Source organism: Coregonus clupeaformis, chromosome 13 (genome assembly GCF_020615455.1).
Source record: "Coregonus clupeaformis isolate EN_2021a chromosome 13, ASM2061545v1, whole genome shotgun sequence".
Lineage (NCBI taxonomy): Eukaryota > Metazoa > Chordata > Actinopteri > Salmoniformes > Salmonidae > Coregonus > Coregonus clupeaformis.
The window spans coordinates 57405116-57424247 of record NC_059204.1 but is presented as its reverse complement, the minus strand read 5'-3'; the positions used below and the strand labels follow the sequence as shown (position 1 = coordinate 57424247).

The 19132-nt window shown below is 44.5% G+C and overlaps 2 protein-coding genes and 1 long non-coding RNA gene across 4 annotated transcripts; 2 read left to right on the top strand and 1 right to left on the bottom strand.

The window, feature by feature from the left end:
- The first annotated feature begins 5 nt into the window (after positions 1 to 5).
- LOC121579969 (tripartite motif-containing protein 16) lies at positions 6 to 4082 on the top strand. Its single transcript, XM_041895002.1, has 7 exons — positions 6 to 1660; positions 1814 to 1909; positions 2165 to 2398; positions 2608 to 2764; positions 2865 to 2921; positions 3031 to 3084; positions 3175 to 4082. The coding sequence occupies exons 1-7, from the start codon at positions 1100 to 1102 to the stop codon at positions 3723 to 3725; spliced, it is 1710 nt and encodes a 569-aa protein (XP_041750936.1). The 5' UTR covers positions 6 to 1099; the 3' UTR covers positions 3726 to 4082.
- Positions 4083 to 10549: 6467 nt separating this feature from the next.
- LOC121579970 (zinc finger and SCAN domain-containing protein 21-like) lies at positions 10550 to 13708 on the bottom strand. 2 transcript variants are annotated; one of them, XM_041895003.2, is made up of 3 exons: positions 13070 to 13708; positions 12128 to 12807; positions 10550 to 11953 (listed from the first exon to the last, which is right to left on the bottom strand). In XM_041895003.2, the coding sequence occupies exons 2-3, from the start codon at positions 12790 to 12792 to the stop codon at positions 11071 to 11073; spliced, it is 1548 nt and encodes a 515-aa protein (XP_041750937.1). In that variant the 5' UTR covers positions 12793 to 12807; positions 13070 to 13708; the 3' UTR covers positions 10550 to 11070. The 2 variants fall into 2 exon arrangements, with proteins under 2 accessions (XP_041750937.1, XP_041750938.1); XM_041895004.2 differs by having other exon boundaries at positions 10550 to 11854; positions 12128 to 13708.
- A 619-nt stretch (positions 13709 to 14327) lies between these two features.
- Positions 14328 to 17693, top strand: LOC121579975. Its single transcript, XR_006002964.1, has 4 exons — positions 14328 to 14368; positions 14492 to 15000; positions 15099 to 15210; positions 17245 to 17693. It is a non-coding gene; the product is annotated as an uncharacterized LOC121579975 (long non-coding RNA).
- Positions 17694 to 19132: the final 1439 nt, after the last annotated feature.

Genomic DNA, 19132 nt, shown 5'->3' with positions numbered 1-19132 from the left:
TGATTTGGCTCACAACTGGTGCAGTCACGCCCTGCCCTCTGTCTGTTCGCTGTCTGTCTGTCCTGAGCAACAAAGAGGGCCTTTGTTTTGACAAACATGAAGAACAGCCTAAAAATGAGGACAGCATTATACATGAACAGTAAACATCTAATATTTGAACTATGATACACAAATCCATATGCAGCAATTCTGTTTATTTGTTTCTATTCACTGCCTTTCCCTCTATGTCCATTATATGAAGCATATTACGTTTTTTTGAACACTCACTCATTCATAACCCTCACCCCATGGTTGACAGATCTTTAACAAATGGCCATTACAATTGAACAGTGAAACCCATCTGTTTAATGAGAAAGGATTTTGGATGAAACCCCACCCTCTGGTGGCTAATCTGGTACTGGCACCACTAATATCATGTGAATAATGTTCTGTTCTAGAGAGTGGAAATAATCTAGAATAATGTTCTGTTTACAAGATAGCCACACACATAGATTATTAAACTGTGTGATTCAGAGGGCATGTTTACCCAGATGGGACAGGCAGGGATTTGACCTTGTCCTTTAGGATATGTTTACTGTAACTGTGTTGTGTGCGTATAAACATGCTGGTGCTGTGTCCTAGATTTGGGGTTCTCAAACCTCTCCTCGGCGACCCCCAGCCCTTCCATGTATTTGAACTATTCCACAGCTAGCTCACCTGATTCAAATTGTCAACTAATCATCAAGCCCTTGACTATGTGAATCAGGTGAGTTAGTTCAGGGCTATAACAAAATTGGGAAACGTCTGGGTGCTCAGAGGAGAGGTTTGAGAACCACTGTCCTATATATCTTATACAGAGAAGAAGCAGGACAAACTGTTTTGACGTAATCAGCCATCATGAAACTCTCACTGCTGTTGTGTCAACAAAAAATCTACTTGCCTTTTCATGTCTTCTCTGTTTACACTAAAACACAGCCTCACCTTTAAATACCAATGGAAGGGGACTGGGCTCTGGCTCTTTAAACACAGGTCAGTGGAGAGTCATTCTGTGATCACAGTCAGTACTTTTTTACTAACAGATTATTTCCCTGTGTCTCAGACAGTCTGACCCAGCAGGACCATGGCTGAGTCTAACTTCCCCCTGCCTCCAGATGGCTACACCTGTCTTCTGTGTGCAGACGTGCTGCGAGACCCCGTCACCATCTCCTGTGGAGACACCTACTGTCTGGAGTGCATCAAGATCTACTGGGACCAGTACGACCACCTGGGGGTGTTCAGCTGTCCCCAGTGCCGGGCCACTTTCAGCCCTCGCCCCGTGCTGAGGCGCAATGTGCCCAACGTGACCCAGGAGCCCGAGCAGCAGCCCTTCCCCTACCTCCAGAGGGATTCACTGTGTGACTTCTGTGTAGGCCGCCGCAGCAAGGCTGTCAAGTCCTGCCTGATGTGCCTGGCCTACTACTGCGAGACACACGTCAAGCCTCACTACGAGTCGGCCACCTTCAAGAGGCACAAGCTGGTGGATGAGATGGGTCACCTGGACAGGAAGATCTGTCCACAGCACCAGAAGGGCCTGGAGCTGTTCTGTCGCTCAGACCAGATGTGTATCTGTGTGCTGTGTACCGTCAGGGAGCACCGCAGCCACAACATCATCTCTGCTGAGGAGGAGCGCGCTGAGAAACAGGCAAGACTACTCTTACACACTGGAACAATCTACCCTCACTAACAGCTCTACCAGGACATGACAACTGCAATGCTACGGCTGAAACTCATTTAAAACTTCTAAAGACAAAAGGGTCTTATGGTTCCTCTTCCTCCTCTTCTTCTCCTTTAACAGAAAAACCTGGTGTTGACCCAGTCTGAGGTCCAGCACATCATTCAGGAGCGGATGAAGGAACTGCAGGAGTTGAGACACAATGTTGACGTTCTCAAGGTTAGGTCCATTTCCATCTCCTAAGTCAATTTATTGTACTTTTTATGAGACTACATCCCTTCAATTTAGCACCGTAGTATCATTAATGGCACATTTGTTTGACCATAAACTTTTGTCATAGAGGCACAAAAGCATTACTATGATACAGTATATGAATTCAAACAACGTGAGTTTGCAATGCTTTGTTTTTAATTATATATATAATAACACAATGATATTTGTATAATATGCAGTATCTCCCTTCCCTAACCTCAGAGCAATGCCCAGCGGGTGATGTCGGACAGTGATACGATCTTCAGTGAGATGCTGCAGGCGGTGGAGCGCTGGCACGCTGAGGTGAGACAGCTGACTAAGGCCAACATGCAGGTGGCCATGTCACAGGCTGAGGGATACGTGGAGCGGCTGGAGCAGGAGATCCTGGAGCTGCAGCGCAAAGACGTCGAGCTGCGCCAGATCCTGGACACAGAGGACAACATCCACTTCCTACAGGTACTGGACTAGAGGGAGGAGAGACACTGGGCTGTAGGAACAAGGATCAGTACTGACAATAGGCCGGTAGAAAAGATGATGAATCTAGCATTGGCATTAAAAGGAAAAGTATGACTATTAAATTAAAATATGTTATTCTCCTTGTGTCCATTTAACTTCAAAATTATTCACTGAAACAGTATTTCATATCTTACTTCGGCACTATGTAGAATTTCCCCACGCTGTGTGTTCCTCCTGAGCCCATGGTGCCCAAAGTCCTGATCAACCCCCAGTTCTCCTTCGGAGAGGTCACTAAGACTGCCACCGACATGAAGGAACATCTAGATGACATTTGTAAGAAGGAGCTGAGCAAAATCTCCAAGCTAGGTTAGTATATTAATGCGACTAAGATGCCTACAACACAGCCTTTGTACAGCAAGAGTATAGCATTACATTGTGATAACCAACTGTAATTTTACATTTACAGTAAGTGATACCCCTGTGTACATACTTTCACCAAGAGGTGGAGACAAACGATTCAAAGGTATATATTTATGAAGTTTACATTGGTTTATTATCTGTGAAAAAATATAATTTTTTTATCTGAATATCTCTGATGATACAATCCATATTTGGTTCTGACACTAATACAGCACCCTCCAGGGCAGATTCTCAGGAACCCAAAACTAGAGCAGACTTCTTGAGATGTGAGTGGTCTGTCCTTGTCTGTTCTTTATACCAACTCAATCATATAATTTTCTGATAATGCCAATAAATATTATTTATTTTTCTCTCAGATTCCTGTTCGCTCAATTTTGACCCCAACACAGCCTACAAAGAGCTGGTTCTGTTTGAGGGGAACCACAAAGTGATGCGGAAGAAGACAGTCCAGTTTTACCCGGACCACCCCGAGCGATTCAATGGCTTCTCCCAGGTTCTATGCAGGGAGTCACTGGGTGGGTTCAGGTACTACTGGGAAGCAGAGTGGAGTGGGGAGTTCTCTATCGGAGTGGCCTACAAGAGCATTAGCCGCAAGAGTAAGAACTCTCACAGTCTGCTGGGCTACAACGACAAATCCTGGAGCCTGCTCTGCTCTGACTCGGGCTACTCCGCATGGCACAACAAGATGGACAAGGACCTGCCAGAGGCCCCGCGGGCCACACGGATTGGAGTGTACCTGGACTACACTGCCAACACGGTGGCCTTCTACTCTGTGTCAGAGGCCATGGAGCTGATCCACAAATTCAAGGCCCAGTTCTCTGAGCCCCTGTATGCAGGCTTTGGAGTGGGCTCCTCTGTGTCCCTCTGCCAACTAAAGGAGAACCTCCAACCTTACCGAGCACAGTGATAACAGACTGAGGGGCATCTACTCAGTGTAAATAGGACTATGTAAACTACACATTGCTAATGTTGCACACATCATTATGAAACATTTAAGTGTAACACATTTCAATAAAATATAAAACCATATGAGAGAAGAGTTAAGCATTACATTTTTACATTTTAGTCATTTAGCAGACACTCTTATCCAGAGCGACTTGCAGTTAGTGAGTGCATACATTTTCATACTGCATATTGCAAATTATAAAAACAGAAACTGTAATTATATCATTCCTTTGACTTTATTACTGTGACATGTAATCTTAGTCAAGAAAAATACCTATGTTGGAAATGTATCAAATAAAGACATGATCTTGTTCCAAGACTATCTGTCAACGGTTCTCTTTCCAAACTGTGCAAGTAAATAAATATGAAAATCCTCCAGCTATAGTATCTGATACAAATGTGTATACAGTGCATTCGGAAAGTATCCAGACCCCTTCCCTTTTTCCACATTTTGTTACATTACAGCCTTATTCTAAAATGTATTTAAAAAAAATATATAATCTCATCAATCAACACACAATACCCCATAATGACAAAGCGAAAACAGGTTTTTAGAAATTTTAGCATATTTATTGAAAATAACTTCATTGTAGTCCACCTGTGTTAAATTCAATTGATTGGACATGATTTGGAAAGGCACACATCTGTCTACATAAGTTCCCACAGTGGACTCCACACAGTGCATGTCAGAGCAAAAACCAAGCCATGAGGTCGAAGGAATTGTCAGTAGAGCACCGAGACAGGATTGTGTCGAGGCACAGGTCTGGGGAAGGGTACCAAAAAATGTCTGCAGCATTGAAGGTCCCAGAGAACACAGTGGCCTCTATCATTCTTAAATGGAAGAAGTTTGGAACCACCAAGACTCTTCCTAGAGCTGGCTGCCTGGCCAAACTGAGCAATCGGGAGAGAAGGGACTTGGTTAGGGAGGTGACCAAGAAACTAATGGTCACTCTGACAGAGCTCCAGAGTTCCTCTGTGGAGATGGGAGAACCTTCCAGAAGGACAACCATCTCTGCAGCACTCCCATCAATCAGGCCTTTATGGTAGAGTGGCCAGACGGAAGCCACTCCTCAGTAAAAGGCACATGACAGCTTGGAGTTTGCCAAAGTCACCTAAAGACTCTCAGACCACGAGAAACAAGATTCTCTGGTCTGATGAAACCAAGATTGAACTCTTTGGCCTGAATGCCAAGTGTCACATCTGGAGGAAACCTGGCACCATCCCTATGGTGGTGGCAGCATCATGCTGTGGGGATGTTTTTCAGCGGCAGGGACTGGGAGACTAGTCAGTCAGGATCAAGGGAAAGATTAACGGAGCAAAGTACAGCGAGATCGTTGATGAAAACCTGCTCCAGAGTGCATAGGACCTCAGACTGGGGCAACGACCCTAAGCACACAGCCAAGACAACGCAGGAGTGGCTTCGGGACAGGTCTCTGAAAGAGCTTGAAAGGATCTGCAGAGAAGAATGGGAGAAACTCCCCAAATACAGGTGCGCCAAGCACATTTGCAAAAGTTTCTAAAAACCTGTTTTTTCTTTGTCATTATGGGGTATTGTGTGTAGATCGATGAGGGGGAAAAAACAATTTAATCAAATGTAGAATAAGGCTAATGTAACAAAATATGGCAAAGTCAAGGTCTGAATACTTTCCGAATGCACTGTATATACTGTATATCCCTTTAACAATGATACATATGCAGTGCATTCGGAAAGTATTCAGACCCTTTGAGTTTTTCCACATTTTGTTATGTTACAGCCTTATTCTAAAGCGAGAGAACGAACGGCTGTTTTTAAACGTATCTTTTTGGTGAACGCCGGGATCCGAATCGCATTGAATTGCATACTGCTACTAGCCTACTGCTTTTTGAGCTCAAAACAACGTTTTTCTGCAGATAAGTTACAAAATAATTATCTAAAGAATGAACGCGCATTTCACGATCTGACATTGTGGTAGCTTACCCTTTGGGCTTTACATTGGGGATTAACATTTTTGTTCATGGTTCTATGTCGATTGTTAAGCATTTTGAACAAAGAGCGTTTCTTTTACGTGAACTGAGCCAAATATGCCGGCTCACCGAAAAGACTCGGAATGCCTATCACTAGAGGCTTGGCTTGAAGCGCTGGGGATTTTATGATGACATATATTATCTGAAAAAAGTGTTGGAAATAGGTGACTCCTTAATGACAATCTAAAAATCCTACCTACAACCGCTAAAAAGTTGTCACGACGTGCGCGCGTGCTGCTCCCACCCACCCACGTCACAGCCAATAGCTGTAGCGCTCTCTCAACACACACCCCTCCAGACCACTGACTCACCCAGCAACAGCCTGCTTCACTGCCAGAGGCTGGTAACAGTGAAATATATATTTGTAAAGAGAAATGCAATGGCGGCCGCGGTGCAACTTAGAAATAGGCCAAAAACCCGCAACCAATACATTTTGACCCGCGACATCGTTTTCAAAGTTGCCCAATAAGTTGGAAAACCGCGAACATGGCAACACTGCCCATTACCCACTTTGTTTAACCACTACATCACTGATACAGCAGCAGTAGCCTTGCGGTTAAGAGCGTTGGGCCAGTAACCGAAAGATTCGAATCACCGAGCCGACTAGGTGAAAAATCTGTCAATGTGCCCTTGAGCAAGGCACTTAATTCTTAATTGCTCCTGTAAAGGCGCCAGCATGCTTCAATTCGGCTAGCGCCTAGCCGAACCAGTGTGCTCACATACTCCCTTAAAAGACATTCGCTTTAAAAACGAGAAAAAAGCGGCAATAGTACTGTTTGTCCATTTTGAGACGCCGTAGCCAGGATACACTTTCTCAAAATAGTCGGAATTAATCTAAGATAACTCAATACATTTTCTATTAATTTGGACGTTTTTGCCGAAGAGATCTTAGTCGCGCAATTTCACATCTAACAAAGCTGTTTGGTATAGTATTTTTCAATGAAAAGGTGTGCTTGTGCATGAAAACGAGTCGTCTCTCGTTGAATGACAACAGAGACTTTCCTGAAGAATCCCTACTGTTGACCAATCACCGACGAAGGGGCGTAGACTTCGGCTCTGAACTTCTGCTTGCCTCCAGAAAAAAATTTAGTTTGCCCGAACAGCTGAAAAAACTCTCATAGAAGTCCAAAACCGTCACAAAATGTCGTCATAATATATGCACAAACTCTACATTTTAGTCATTTAGCAGACGCTCTTATCCAGAGCGATTTACAGTTAGTGAGTGCATACATTTTACAGAACTGTTTCGGCTTGGAAGCATACGGACGCCTCAAATCGCTCTGGATAAGACAATACAGGATCGTAAGTAATATTCTAATAATTCATGTGAAAATACAATACGTGTGGGCAATTGTCTGTTTCTGCGGAAGTTGATTAGGAATTCCTAGATATACAAATGTGAACTCTATTGAACATTTGAGATAATAGATTTTATGCAATTCATCATTAGAACTGACTTAAAAGTCGCTGATGCTACGTGTCAGTGTGAATCATTTCTCATATTTCCCCCCCTTTTAGGGGTATAACATTAGAATTGTATAGCTAATAAGATATGTGTTTGTAGATCGACTGAGGTGAATAAACCTACAGCAGCCAAGGTGAAAATGGCTTAGGTAATTTTTTGCTTGTTTTTGCTGTTTAAAAAAATAACATTTGGGTAAGTATTTTAATTGTATAGAAATGCAGTAAATGAGCTTAAACTTTCAAAAAATATCCTGGGGATTTTATTTTGGGGTCTCTTTGAGCAGTCCTATCACAGATTTTTTTTATGCAAGGAAAACTGGGACTGGGTTTTTACGGGAAATATTTATAGATAGATATACACACAGATACATACACTACATGACCAAAAGTATGTGGACACCTGCTCTTCGAAAATCTCATTCCAAAATCATGGGCATTAATATGGAGTTGGTCCCCTATTTGCTGCTATAACATCCTCCACTCTTCTGGGAAGGCTTTCCACTAGATGTTGGAACATTGCTGCAGGGACTTGCTTCCATTCAGCCACAAGAGCATTAGTGAGGTCGGGGACTGATGTTGGGCGATTAGGCCCGTGTTCAGTGTTCCAAGCAGTGGAGGTTGCTGAGGGGAGAACGGCTCAAATGTCCGGAATGGAGCAAATGGAATGGCATCAAACCCCTGGAAACCATGTGTTTGATGTATTTGATACCGTTCCACCAATTCCGCTCCAGTCATTACCACGAGCCCGTTCTCCCCAATTAAGGTGCCACCAATCTCCTGTGGTCCCAAGTCATCCCAAAGGCGTTCGTTGAGGTCAGGGCTCTGTGCAGGCCAGTCAAGTTCTTCCACACCGATCTCGACAAACCATTTCTGTATGGACCTCGCTTTGTGTACGGTGGCATTGTCATGCTGAAACAGGAAAAGGCCTTCCCCAAACTGTAGCCACAACGTTGGAAGCACAGAATCTTCTAGAATGTCAGTGTATGCTGTACCGTTAAGATTTCCCTTCACTGAAACTAAGGGACCTAGCCCGAACCATGAAAAACAGCCCCAGACCATTATTCCTCATCCACCAAACTTTACAGTTGGCACTATGCATTGGGGCAGGTAGCATTCTCCTGGCATCCGCCAAACCAGATTCGTCTGTCAGACTGCCAGATGGTGAAGTGTGAGTCATCACTCCAGAGAACGCGTTTCCACTGCTCCAGAGTCCAATGGCGACAAGTTTACACCACTCTAGCCGACGCTTGGCATTGCGCATGATCTTAGGCTTTTGTGCGGCTGCTCGGCCATGGAAACCCATTTCGTGAAGCTCCCGACGAACAGTTCTTGTGCTGACTTTGCTTCCAGGGGCAGTTTCGAACTTGCTAGTGAGTGTTGCAATCGAGGACATACGATTTTTACGCGGTACGCGCTTCAGCACTCGGCGGTCCCGTTCTGTGAGCTGGTGTGGCCTACCACTTCGCGGCTGAGCCGTTGTTGCTCCTAGACGTTTCCACTTCACAATAACAGCACTTACAGTTGACAAGGGCAGAAATTTGACGAACTGACTTGTTGGCAAGGTGGCATCCTATAACGGTGCCACGTTGAAGGTCACTGAGCTCTTCAGTAAGGCCATTCTAATGCCAATGTTTGTCTATGGAGATTGCATGGCGGTGTGCTCGATTTTATACACCTGTCAGCAACAGGTGTGGCTGGAATAGCCGAATCCTCTAATTTGAAGGGGTGTCCACATACTTTTGTATATATAGTGTCCATACATACATATAGTGGGGAGAACAAGTATTTGATACACTGCCGATTTTGCAGGTTTTCCTACTTACAAAGCATGTAGAGGTCTGTTATTTTTATCATAGGTACACTTCAACTGTGAGAGACGGAATCTAAAACAAAAATCCAGAAAATCACATTGTATGATTTTTAAGTAATTAATTTGCATTTTATTGCATGACATAAGTATTTGATCACCTACCAACCAGTAAGAATTCCGGCTCTCACAGACCTGTTAGTTTTTCTTTAAGAAGCCCTCCTGTTCTCCACTCATGACCTGTATTAACTGCACCTGTTTGAACTCGTTACCTGTATAAAAGACACCTGTCCACACACTCAATCAAACAGACTCCAACCTCTCCACAATGGCCAAGACCAGAGAGCTGTGTAAGGACATCAGGGATAAAATTGTAGACCTGCACAAGGCTGGGATGGGCTACAGGACAATAGGCAAGCAGCTTGGTGAGAAGGCAACAACTGTTGGCGCAATTATTAAAAATGGAAGAAGTTCAAGATGACGGTCAATCACCCTCGGTCTGGGGCTCCATGCAAGATCTCACCTTGTGGGGCATCAATGATCATGAGGAAGGTGAGGGATCAGCCCAGAACTACATGGCAGGACCTGGTCAATGACCTGAAGAGAGCTGGGACCACAGTCTCAAAGAAAACCATTAGTAACACACTACGCCGTCATGGATTAAAATCCTGCAGCGCACGCAAGGTCCCTCTGCTCAAGCCAGCGCATGTCCAGGCCCGTCTGAAGTTTGCCAATGACCATCTGGATGATCCAGAGGAGGAATGGGAGAAGGTCATGTGGTCTGATGAGACAAAAATATAGCTTTTTGGTCTAAACTCCACTCGCCTTGTTTGGAGGAAGAAGAAGGATGAGTACAACCCCAAGAACACCATCCCAACCGTGAAGCATGGAGGTGGAAACATCATTCTTTGGGGATGCTTTTCTGCAAAGGGGACAGGACGACTGCACCGTATTGAGGGGAGGATGGATGGGGCCATGTATCGCGAGATCTTGGCCAACAACCTCCTTCCCTCAGTAAGAGCATTGAAGATGGGTCGTGGCTGGGTCTTCCAGCATGACAACGACCCGAAACACACAGCCAGGGCAACTAAGGAGTGGCTCTGTAAGAGGCATCTCAAGGTCCTGGAGTGGCCTAGCCAGTCTCCAGACCTGAACCCAATAGAAAATCTTTGGAGGGAGCTGAAAGTCCGTATTGCCCAGCGACAGCCCCGAAAACTGAAGGATCTGGAGAAGGTCTGTATGGAGGAGTGGGCCAAAATCCCTGCTGCAGTGTGTGCAAACCTGGTCAACACCTACAGGAAACGTATGATCTCTGTAATTGCAAACAAAGGTTTCTGTACCAAATATTAAGTTCTGCTTTTCTGATGTATCAAATACGTATGTCATGCAATAAAATGCAAATTAATTACTTAAAAATCATACAATGTGATTTTCTGGATTTTTGTTTTAGATTCCGTCTCTCACAGTTGATAAAAATTACAGACCTCTACATGCTTTGTATGTAGGAAAACCTGCAAAATCAGCAGTGAATCAAATACCTGTTCTCCCCACTGTACATACAGGCCTAGCCTATGCATAAAATAACATTATTGAATCTAAAAATAAATACAGTACATTGTTACACAATATTTTCTGATCTCGGTTCTGAAAATAAACACTACCATGATCACAAAAAAATAATAAATAATTAAAGATGAACTATAACAATATGAAAATGCATGAAATACCTCTATCTTGGATCAAGGACATCTGCAAAAAACAAAAAGGATACATAAATTACAAGTAATTTGAGCTTGTTTACATGGAAACATGGGAGAGATGTTCCACCAACCAGTTCACCTGTGAAACACAAAGCAGTTTCCTCTTATGGAACACGCCAACAGAAAACACTGGTAGCTTTCTCACCAATAAATCTACCTACGTAGAACATTTACAGAGAAAGCCACCTGACCAGTCCTACTTCAAGTCCTTGTTGTGTGTTGATTCTCACGAGGCCTCCTCCCAGCCAGGTGAAGTGCTGATAGTTGGAGTATCAGGGTGAGTGAGAGCGGTGATGTGCCCCTGGCCCTACCCCTGGCCTGCTGTGGGAAACCTGGTGCCTCTTCATGGTGTCTTTGAGTTTGAAGGTCTGTCCACAGTCCGTACATTGAAAGGGTCTCTCCCAGGAGTGGATGCGTGTGTGTTTGTTCAGGGTGCGGCGGTGGCAGAAGGCCTTCCCACACACCCCACAGACGAAGGGCCTCGCTCCCGTGTGAATATTCCTGTGCTCCTCCAGGTTCCTCTGCTGGGCGAAGCAGCAGCCACAGTCTGGGCACTGGTGGGAGGGCGAGGGTGATGGCGGGCGAGTGTGGAAGGAGGGTGAAGGAACACTCGGGGGGGTCCCCCAGGTCAACTGTCCGTCTTCAGAGATTAGCCTTGTGTACCTGGCAGTTAGCTCCGTCTCGTCACTAGAAGCATTACTCCGCAGTCTGTCTATCACTGGGCTGTCCTGGACCTGTGGATGATAGGCATCAGGAGCTAGGGGTGACTGTGGGGAGGGGATCTGACTAGACACTGTGGGTGTTGGATGCGTGTACATGGTGGAGGAGAGAGGGTTGTTTCTGGAAAGGAAGATGTAAGGTGTGTCAACAGACATGCTTTCATGTCCTGTTGTGCTCACAGACATTTGGATGGGCTTTGGAGGAGCACTCTTCTGATGCCAGTCAGGGTCCTCGATTTCCTGCTTACACACAAATATGGACCCTTCCTCTGGGACCCCCTTATGCTCGTCCTTCTCCTCCTGATAGCTGGCCACCCCCATGTCAGGAATCTCCAGGCTGAAATGGACAGACTCCAGTTTAACTGTCTCCAACTGGTTGAGAAATGACTTGGTCAAAGCATCTGGCTGATCACTGGTGCTCTGCATCTTGACACTCCTGTAAATTCAAAAAATTATATACAATCAAGGGCACTTACATTTCAAGAGATGAAGGTTAATCATAGTGAATCGTTATGATTTGAATGTGACTAAACAATTAAACTTAAGACACTGAGGATGATAGAATAACTGAAGATACGATAAGCTCAATAGCAGCCACACATTGACCTACCCTTGTTCTTGTGCCTCTGTTGAGCTCTGTGCTGTGTCTGTATGTGTAGGGGCAGGCGAGGAGACGGTGAAGACCCCAGACCCAAGCCGCTGCTCAGCCATGCTGATTGCTTCCTCCATATCCCTGGGTTGCTGCTTCTGCACCCAGGCACCAGCCTCCTTTGGCAAGATGGACAGAAACTGCTCCATGGCAACACACTGCTCTACTTGTGCAGCAGTCCTTAGGTCAGGCCTAAGCCAGTGCTTAGCAGCTGAGTCAAGCCTCTGCCCCAGCTCTCTGGCTCCCTTCTGGGGGTCGTACCTCAGAGACAGGAAGTCCTGCCTGCTCTTGTCCTCCACAGTCCACATCTGTCCCTGTACCCTGGTCTGGAAGGCATTAGACAACCCCTGGGGTCTGATCGGTTGACTCTCCTTCTGTGTCTCCTCTTGCAGCAGCCCAGCCAGCCTAGCACCCCAGTCCTCTGGGTCTTTATCTCTCCCTGGTGTCATCCTAGGCCTTCTCTGTTCCTCTTCATCCTGCGGTGAAGACCGGTCAAGGGTTTTGGTTAAACCATCCTTGACCAGCTGGCTGAGGACATTGGCCTGGATCTCCCCCTGTCTGGTCAGAGCTTTCAGCTGTTGTTTATGCACATCCAACAGGGACACGAGGAACTCAACCACATTCATATTGATTGCAGGTGCCTATGGTGAGGGCAGTAAAAAATACGTTTTCACTAGCTGGCAGGGACAGAATGACCAGCTGGATCACGAAGGCATGTATTACCCCCAAATCATTGTTAGCTAATTATTCGAGTCAAATTTCCAGTACCATCACTGCAACTTAGCTAGTTAGCAAGGTAGACAACCCGTGATTTAAACGTTTTTTTTAAGGATAGCAAAATGATCGTATTATCTGAAAATGTATTACAAAGAAAAGAAAATAACTCAAAGTAATAGTAGTTACCTGTGATGGTTAATTACTCGCCGTGGACGTGTCAGTAACTAGCTAGCTACAAATAATGTTTTGACAACAATGGACGAGAGGAATCTTTACCATGTTACACCCAGCAGGCGTTGTCACAATCAAATGGTACCCCCCTCAGAAACAATACAAAACTGTTTACGTAGCTAGCTAACTGTAGACTAACTTGCACGAAATACAATACGAGTAAAATAACAAAAGAAGCCTTAGCCTTACGTTAAGTAACGTTATTTTTCTACCTGTGCTGTGGTTTTGGTCAGCTTGATAGTCGGTGGAAGTTGTCTATCTAGCCTGGCTTGTCAGCTAGCGCGTTAATTTAGCTAGTTAGCTAGCCTACTTAACTGCGCTAACGTTAGCTAGCCAGCTATCCCTCATCCAGAGGGAAAATTAAATGAGGCAAGCAGCTGAATATGGTGACAGGCACATTAACTAGCTAGATGTACAACATTTTTAACTTTCACAACCTCTTGGATCACGTGTTAGAAACCTAGCTAATTAAGGCTGAGTTGGCTATCAACATTTTATTTTCACATAATGTATTATAACGTTACACCCAAGTTGTTATCTTCATTGCCCAGTGGCACAATCATTGCCATATGTTTATAATCATAGATACTCCAAGAGTGGAACCATGGATGTGGTGCGGTTATTTACAAACCTACTAGCAGTGCACAGACAGCAGCTACAGGCCCTGGCTGTAAAGGGAGAGATCCAGACTGAGGCTATGGCACAGTTACTGAGGAGGTGGATGATCAATCCTGAGCCCAGTCAGGGCTGAACAGAGCCGACAGCAGCAGGGCTTCAGCTCTGTGAGGTATGACCCTGAGAGAGGGCCCAGGGAGCTGGGGCAAGGGCTGGAGAGTGCTGCCTGAGAGGAGGACGGATGTGGTGAGGTGTGTGGCCTTGCAGAGGTTTGTGTCCCTCCTGCCCAAAGACGTTGGAGACTGTGTGCTGAAACAGTGCCCCCAGGAGATGGAGGAGGCTATCTGCATGGCTGAGGAGTACCTGAAGAACACACCTGGGGAAGAGAGCAGTGAAATGGACAACCACTCTGATGGAGAGGGGTACTATGTAGACCAGGGTTCTTCAATCCTGGTCCTGGAGGGCCGAAACACTTCTGTTTTTTATTTCTACCTGGTAGTTAATTGCACTCACCTGGTTTTCCCAGGTCTGAATTAGCCCCTGATTAGAAGGAGAGGATGAAAAACAGAGGTGTTTCGGCCCTCCAGGACCAGGATTGAAGAACCCTGATGTAGACCAACAGAGAGAAGAAGAAGCAGGGTAGGGCCAGATCATGTTTTGAGTGTTTCTTACACTAGGAAGCGTTAAATATGTTGCCTACAAATATTGTGGGTTTGTTGGAATGCATTTGTTGATATACTGTCTATTTCCATTTATTTTCAGACATGCAGAACATAAAGTTAACTGTGAGAAGATGAAAGTCACAGGACCATGGCCAGGGTTGTTTCTGAAGAGGATAGACATGTCTAAAGTCTGCCAGTACATTAGTTTCAATATAGATGCCAGACATCTGGATGACATTTACAGTGAGGATAGGAGACTTGATGGGGAAGATGATTTTGTTGAGGAAGACAATTTTGCTGAACATGAGGACTGGGTTAAGGAGGAGATAAAATACAACAGCCAGGCTGAGGTAAAGGTTGAGATCGGGTCAGTCTCTGAGATGGGACAGTCTATTGACATGGCTAGAAATACTGAGAATGTTGAGAGGGGTCAGCTAAGAAAGATAGCAAATCAGATGCCTGTAACTGGGAGGGCCAAGAGAGGTGTATCTGCCCCTGTCATCTCCTCGTCCAGCCCTAACACCGCTGAGAGAGAGACCCTCTCCTGCCTGAAACGTAAAAACAAAAAAGATCCCTCCCATAGACCAAGCCACTGCTGTCCTGACTGTGGTAAGAGTTACAAACGGGCTGACTTTGTCAGTTAAAACAGTTGCAGTGCCTTCCCTAAATTCCACTGTCCTGACTGTGACCAAACCTTTGTTTCACAGACATGCCTGAACCACCACCGCAGAAGCCATAATAAGGTTCTGAGCTGCCCTGAGTGTGGGAAGCAGTTCAGGGACAAGTATAATCTGAAATGTCACATAAGGACCCACACAGGTAAGACCCCTTATACAGTGGGGGGAAAAAGTATTTAGTCAGCCACCAATTGTGCAAGTTCTCCCACTTAAAAAGATGAGAGAGGCCTGTAATTTTCATCATAGGTACACGTCAACTATGACAGACAGAATGAGGAAAAAAATTCCAGAAAATCATATTGTAGGATTTTTAATGAATTTATTTGCAAATTATGGTGGAAAATAAGTATTTGGTCAATAACAAAAGTTTCTCAATACTTTGTTATATACCCTTTGTTGGCAATGACACATGTCAAACGTTTTCTGTAAGTCTTCACAAGGTTTTCACACACTGTTGCTGATATTTTGGCCCATTCCTCCATGCAGATCTCCTCTAGAGCAGTGATGTTTTGGGGCTGTCGCTGGGCAACACGGACTTTCAACTCCCTCCAAAGATTTTCTATGGGGTTGAGATCTGGAGACTGGCTAGGCCACTCCAGGACCTTGAAATGCTTCTTACGAAGCCACTCCTTCGTTGCCCGGGCGGTGTGTTTGGGATCATTGTCATGCTGAAAGACCCAGCCACGTTTCATCTTCAATGCCCTTGCTGATGGTAGGAGGTTTTCACTCAAAATCTCACGATACATGGCCCCATTCATTCTTTCCTTTACACGGATCAGTCGTCCTGGTCCCTTTGCAGAAAAACAGCCCCAAAGCATGATGTTTCCACCCCCATGCTTCACAGTAGGTATGGTGTTCTTTGGATGCAACTCAGCATTCTTTGTCCTCCAAACACGACGAGTTGAGTTTTTACCAAAAAGTTCTATTTTGGTTTCATCTGACCATATGACATTCTCCCAATCCTCTTCTGGATCATCCAAATGCACTCTAGCAAACTTCAGACGGGCCTGGACATGTACTGGCTTAAGCAGGGGGACACGTCTGGCACTGCAGGATTTGAGTAGTGTGTTACTGATGGTAGGCTTTGTTACTTTGGTCCCAGCTCTCTGCAGGTCATTCACTAGGTCCCCCCGTGTGGTTCTGGGATTTTTGCTCACCGTTCTTGTGATCATTTTGACCCCACGGGGTGAGATCTTGCGTGGAGCCCCAGATCGAGGGAGATTATCAGTGGTCTTGTATGTCTTCCATTTCCTAATAATTGCTCCCACAGTTGATTTCTTCAAACCAAGCTGCTTACCTATTGCAGATTCAGTCTTCCCAGCCTGGTGCAGGTCTACAATTTAGTTTCTGGTGTCCTTTGACAGCTCTTTGGTCTTGGCCATAGTGGAGTTTGGAGTGTGACTGTTTGAGGTTGTGGACAGGTGTCTTTTATACTGATAACAAGTTCAAACAGGTGCCATTAATACAGGTAACGAGTGGAGGACAGAGGAGCCTCTTAAAGAAGAAGTTACAGGTCTGTGAGAGCCAGAAATCTTGCTTGTTTGTAGGTGACCAAATACTTATTTTCCACCATAATTTGCAAATAAATTCATAAAAAATCCTACAATGTGATTTTCTGGAATTTTTTTTCTCAATTTGTCTGTCATAGTTGACGTGTACCTATGATGAAAATTACAGGCCTCTCTCATCTTTTTAAGTGGGAGAACTTGCACAATTGGTGGCTGACTAAATACTTTTTTCCCCCACTGTACCTGTACGGACTGCGGGGACGTCTTTGCTCAGCTGAAAGGGCTGCGGGAGGAACCGCAACATCCACACAGGAGAAAGGCCATTCTGCTGCAGTGTGTGTGGGGAGGGCTTCCATCACAGCCGCACCCTGACAAAACACAAGCTTCTTCACTCCCAGGAGAAGCCCTTATTCTGTACCCGCTGTGGAAATAGCTTTAAACTCAATGACAACTTGCTGAAAGCATGTACCTTGATGGAGATCAGGGTTTTCATCAGAAAGACATTGAGACTTTGTACCAAGTCCCAATTGGAATTGACTCTATTTAATAATTGGACACAGGGTATGGGAATGTTACTGTATGCAAATAAAGTCAGTACCACCCACAGTGTAAACAACTGCATTCCATATTTTGTAACTAATACGTTTTCATCTGTTCCTAAATTCTAGGTAAAAAAAGAAGGGACATTTCAAAAAATGACATTCATATTCATTATCTCCAGCACCACCCCAACATCAAAATGGTGCATGTCTATGTTCTGAAGTCGAGATGGAGAAGGATACGTTTCTGATGAGCTCATCCGGAAAACCGTTTGACATTATCTGGTACTTTACTAACCTTTGCCTGCTCGTAGCCTGTAGTGTGTATTCATCGATGCCAAGGGAAGCCAGGCTTCCCAAAAAAATTGACTAAGAAAAAAAACATACAAAATAATTTATATTTCGTCTCTCTCTGTGTTTCATAAATTTCCTTCAATTCGCAAGAGGCTGAATGTATCTCACCGGAGAAAACATCTGAGCAAACGGAACAGCACCCCTCTGTTTCAGTATGTGTAGCCCAACTATCTGATGCTGTCTGAGTGGCGCAGTGGTCTAAGGCACTGCATCGCAGTGCTTGCTGTGCCACTAGAGATCCTGGTTCGAATCCAGGCTCTGTCGTAGCCGGCCGTGACCGGGAGACCCATGGGGCGGCGCATAATTGGCCCTGCGTCGTCCAGGCTAGGGGAGGGAATGCAACGCCAGGGTTGTGGGTTCAATTCCCACGGGGGGCCAGTATGAAAAATAAAAGAATGTATGCACTCACTAACTGTAAGTTGCTCTGGATAAGAGCGTCTGCTAAATGACTAAAATTTTAATGTCTGGTAGCATTGAATGCAAGGGAAGCCAGCTAGCCTTTGGCCTTCCTTGATAAAAAAATAAATATAATAATAATAATAGCTAAACTGAGTGAGCTTAGCTGTAAATGGTCCTGGTGCACCATAAAAAGTGTCAAGGGAAGCCAGTTTGCATTTGGCTTCACATCAGTCACATCACCAGAATCCAAACGTCATTGACAGAAAACATTTGAATTGCTGCATCTCGTTGTGTTGTTGTCCTCCGGTGGCTAGCAAGCTAAAATCAGCTCATTCCTAAATTAGCCACTGTGTTTTTACAACCGTCTTGAATTCTGTGTGGAAATGTATCCGTATGTCCTGACCTCTTTTATTATAATAATTTTTTATTTCATTTTTTAAATGTCTGATGTTTGAATGTTGTCTGTTCGTATATAATGTTAATATGTTCACCTGTCCGGGGATTGCAGATGGAAATTAGCTGTTGCCTAAATCTGATACAATGCATATTTTCTCAAGTGTACTGAGACAATGTTATACATTGTCCTTGTTCAAATAAACTTCATAATAATAGTTAAAATCACATGATCACACCAGATGATGTCAAAAGTGTTTCTGATGATATCATCTGGGGAAAAAATGTTGGGGACATCATCTGGTGTGCATCTTTTTGACTATAAAACAAACACATGTGCCTTTTTCACATAAGTTAATGTTTAATTTACAGGTTGTTGGCCGGGCTTACTTTGAATATTGCTGCTTTCAGCTAACTAAATGACTCCATATGTTTCAACATTAAACATTTAAAAACATCAGGCCTACTTGAGTGGACATTATTTATTCTCCACATTAATCTAGCAACATTTAAGTTGCTACACCAGTTTCCCCATAATTAACATTTGAAGAAGCACAAATACTATTTTGGAGTCCCTGACGAGTGTGACAAATGTGTGCAGGTACTATATGAGTGTAAAGATGATTGGTCAGAAGCAGCCGAATGGATTGTACAATAGCCTGAGAAACTGTCAAACTCTATGCAAGTAAGATAACCATGAAAGTGTGCATAAACACTAAACAAAAATATAAATGTTCCATACACGCAAAAAGCTTATTTCTCTCAAAATAAATGCACAAATTGGTTTACATCCCTGTTGGTGAGCATTTCTCCTTTGCCAAGATAATCCATCCACCTGACAGGTGTGGCATATCAAGAAACTGATTAAACA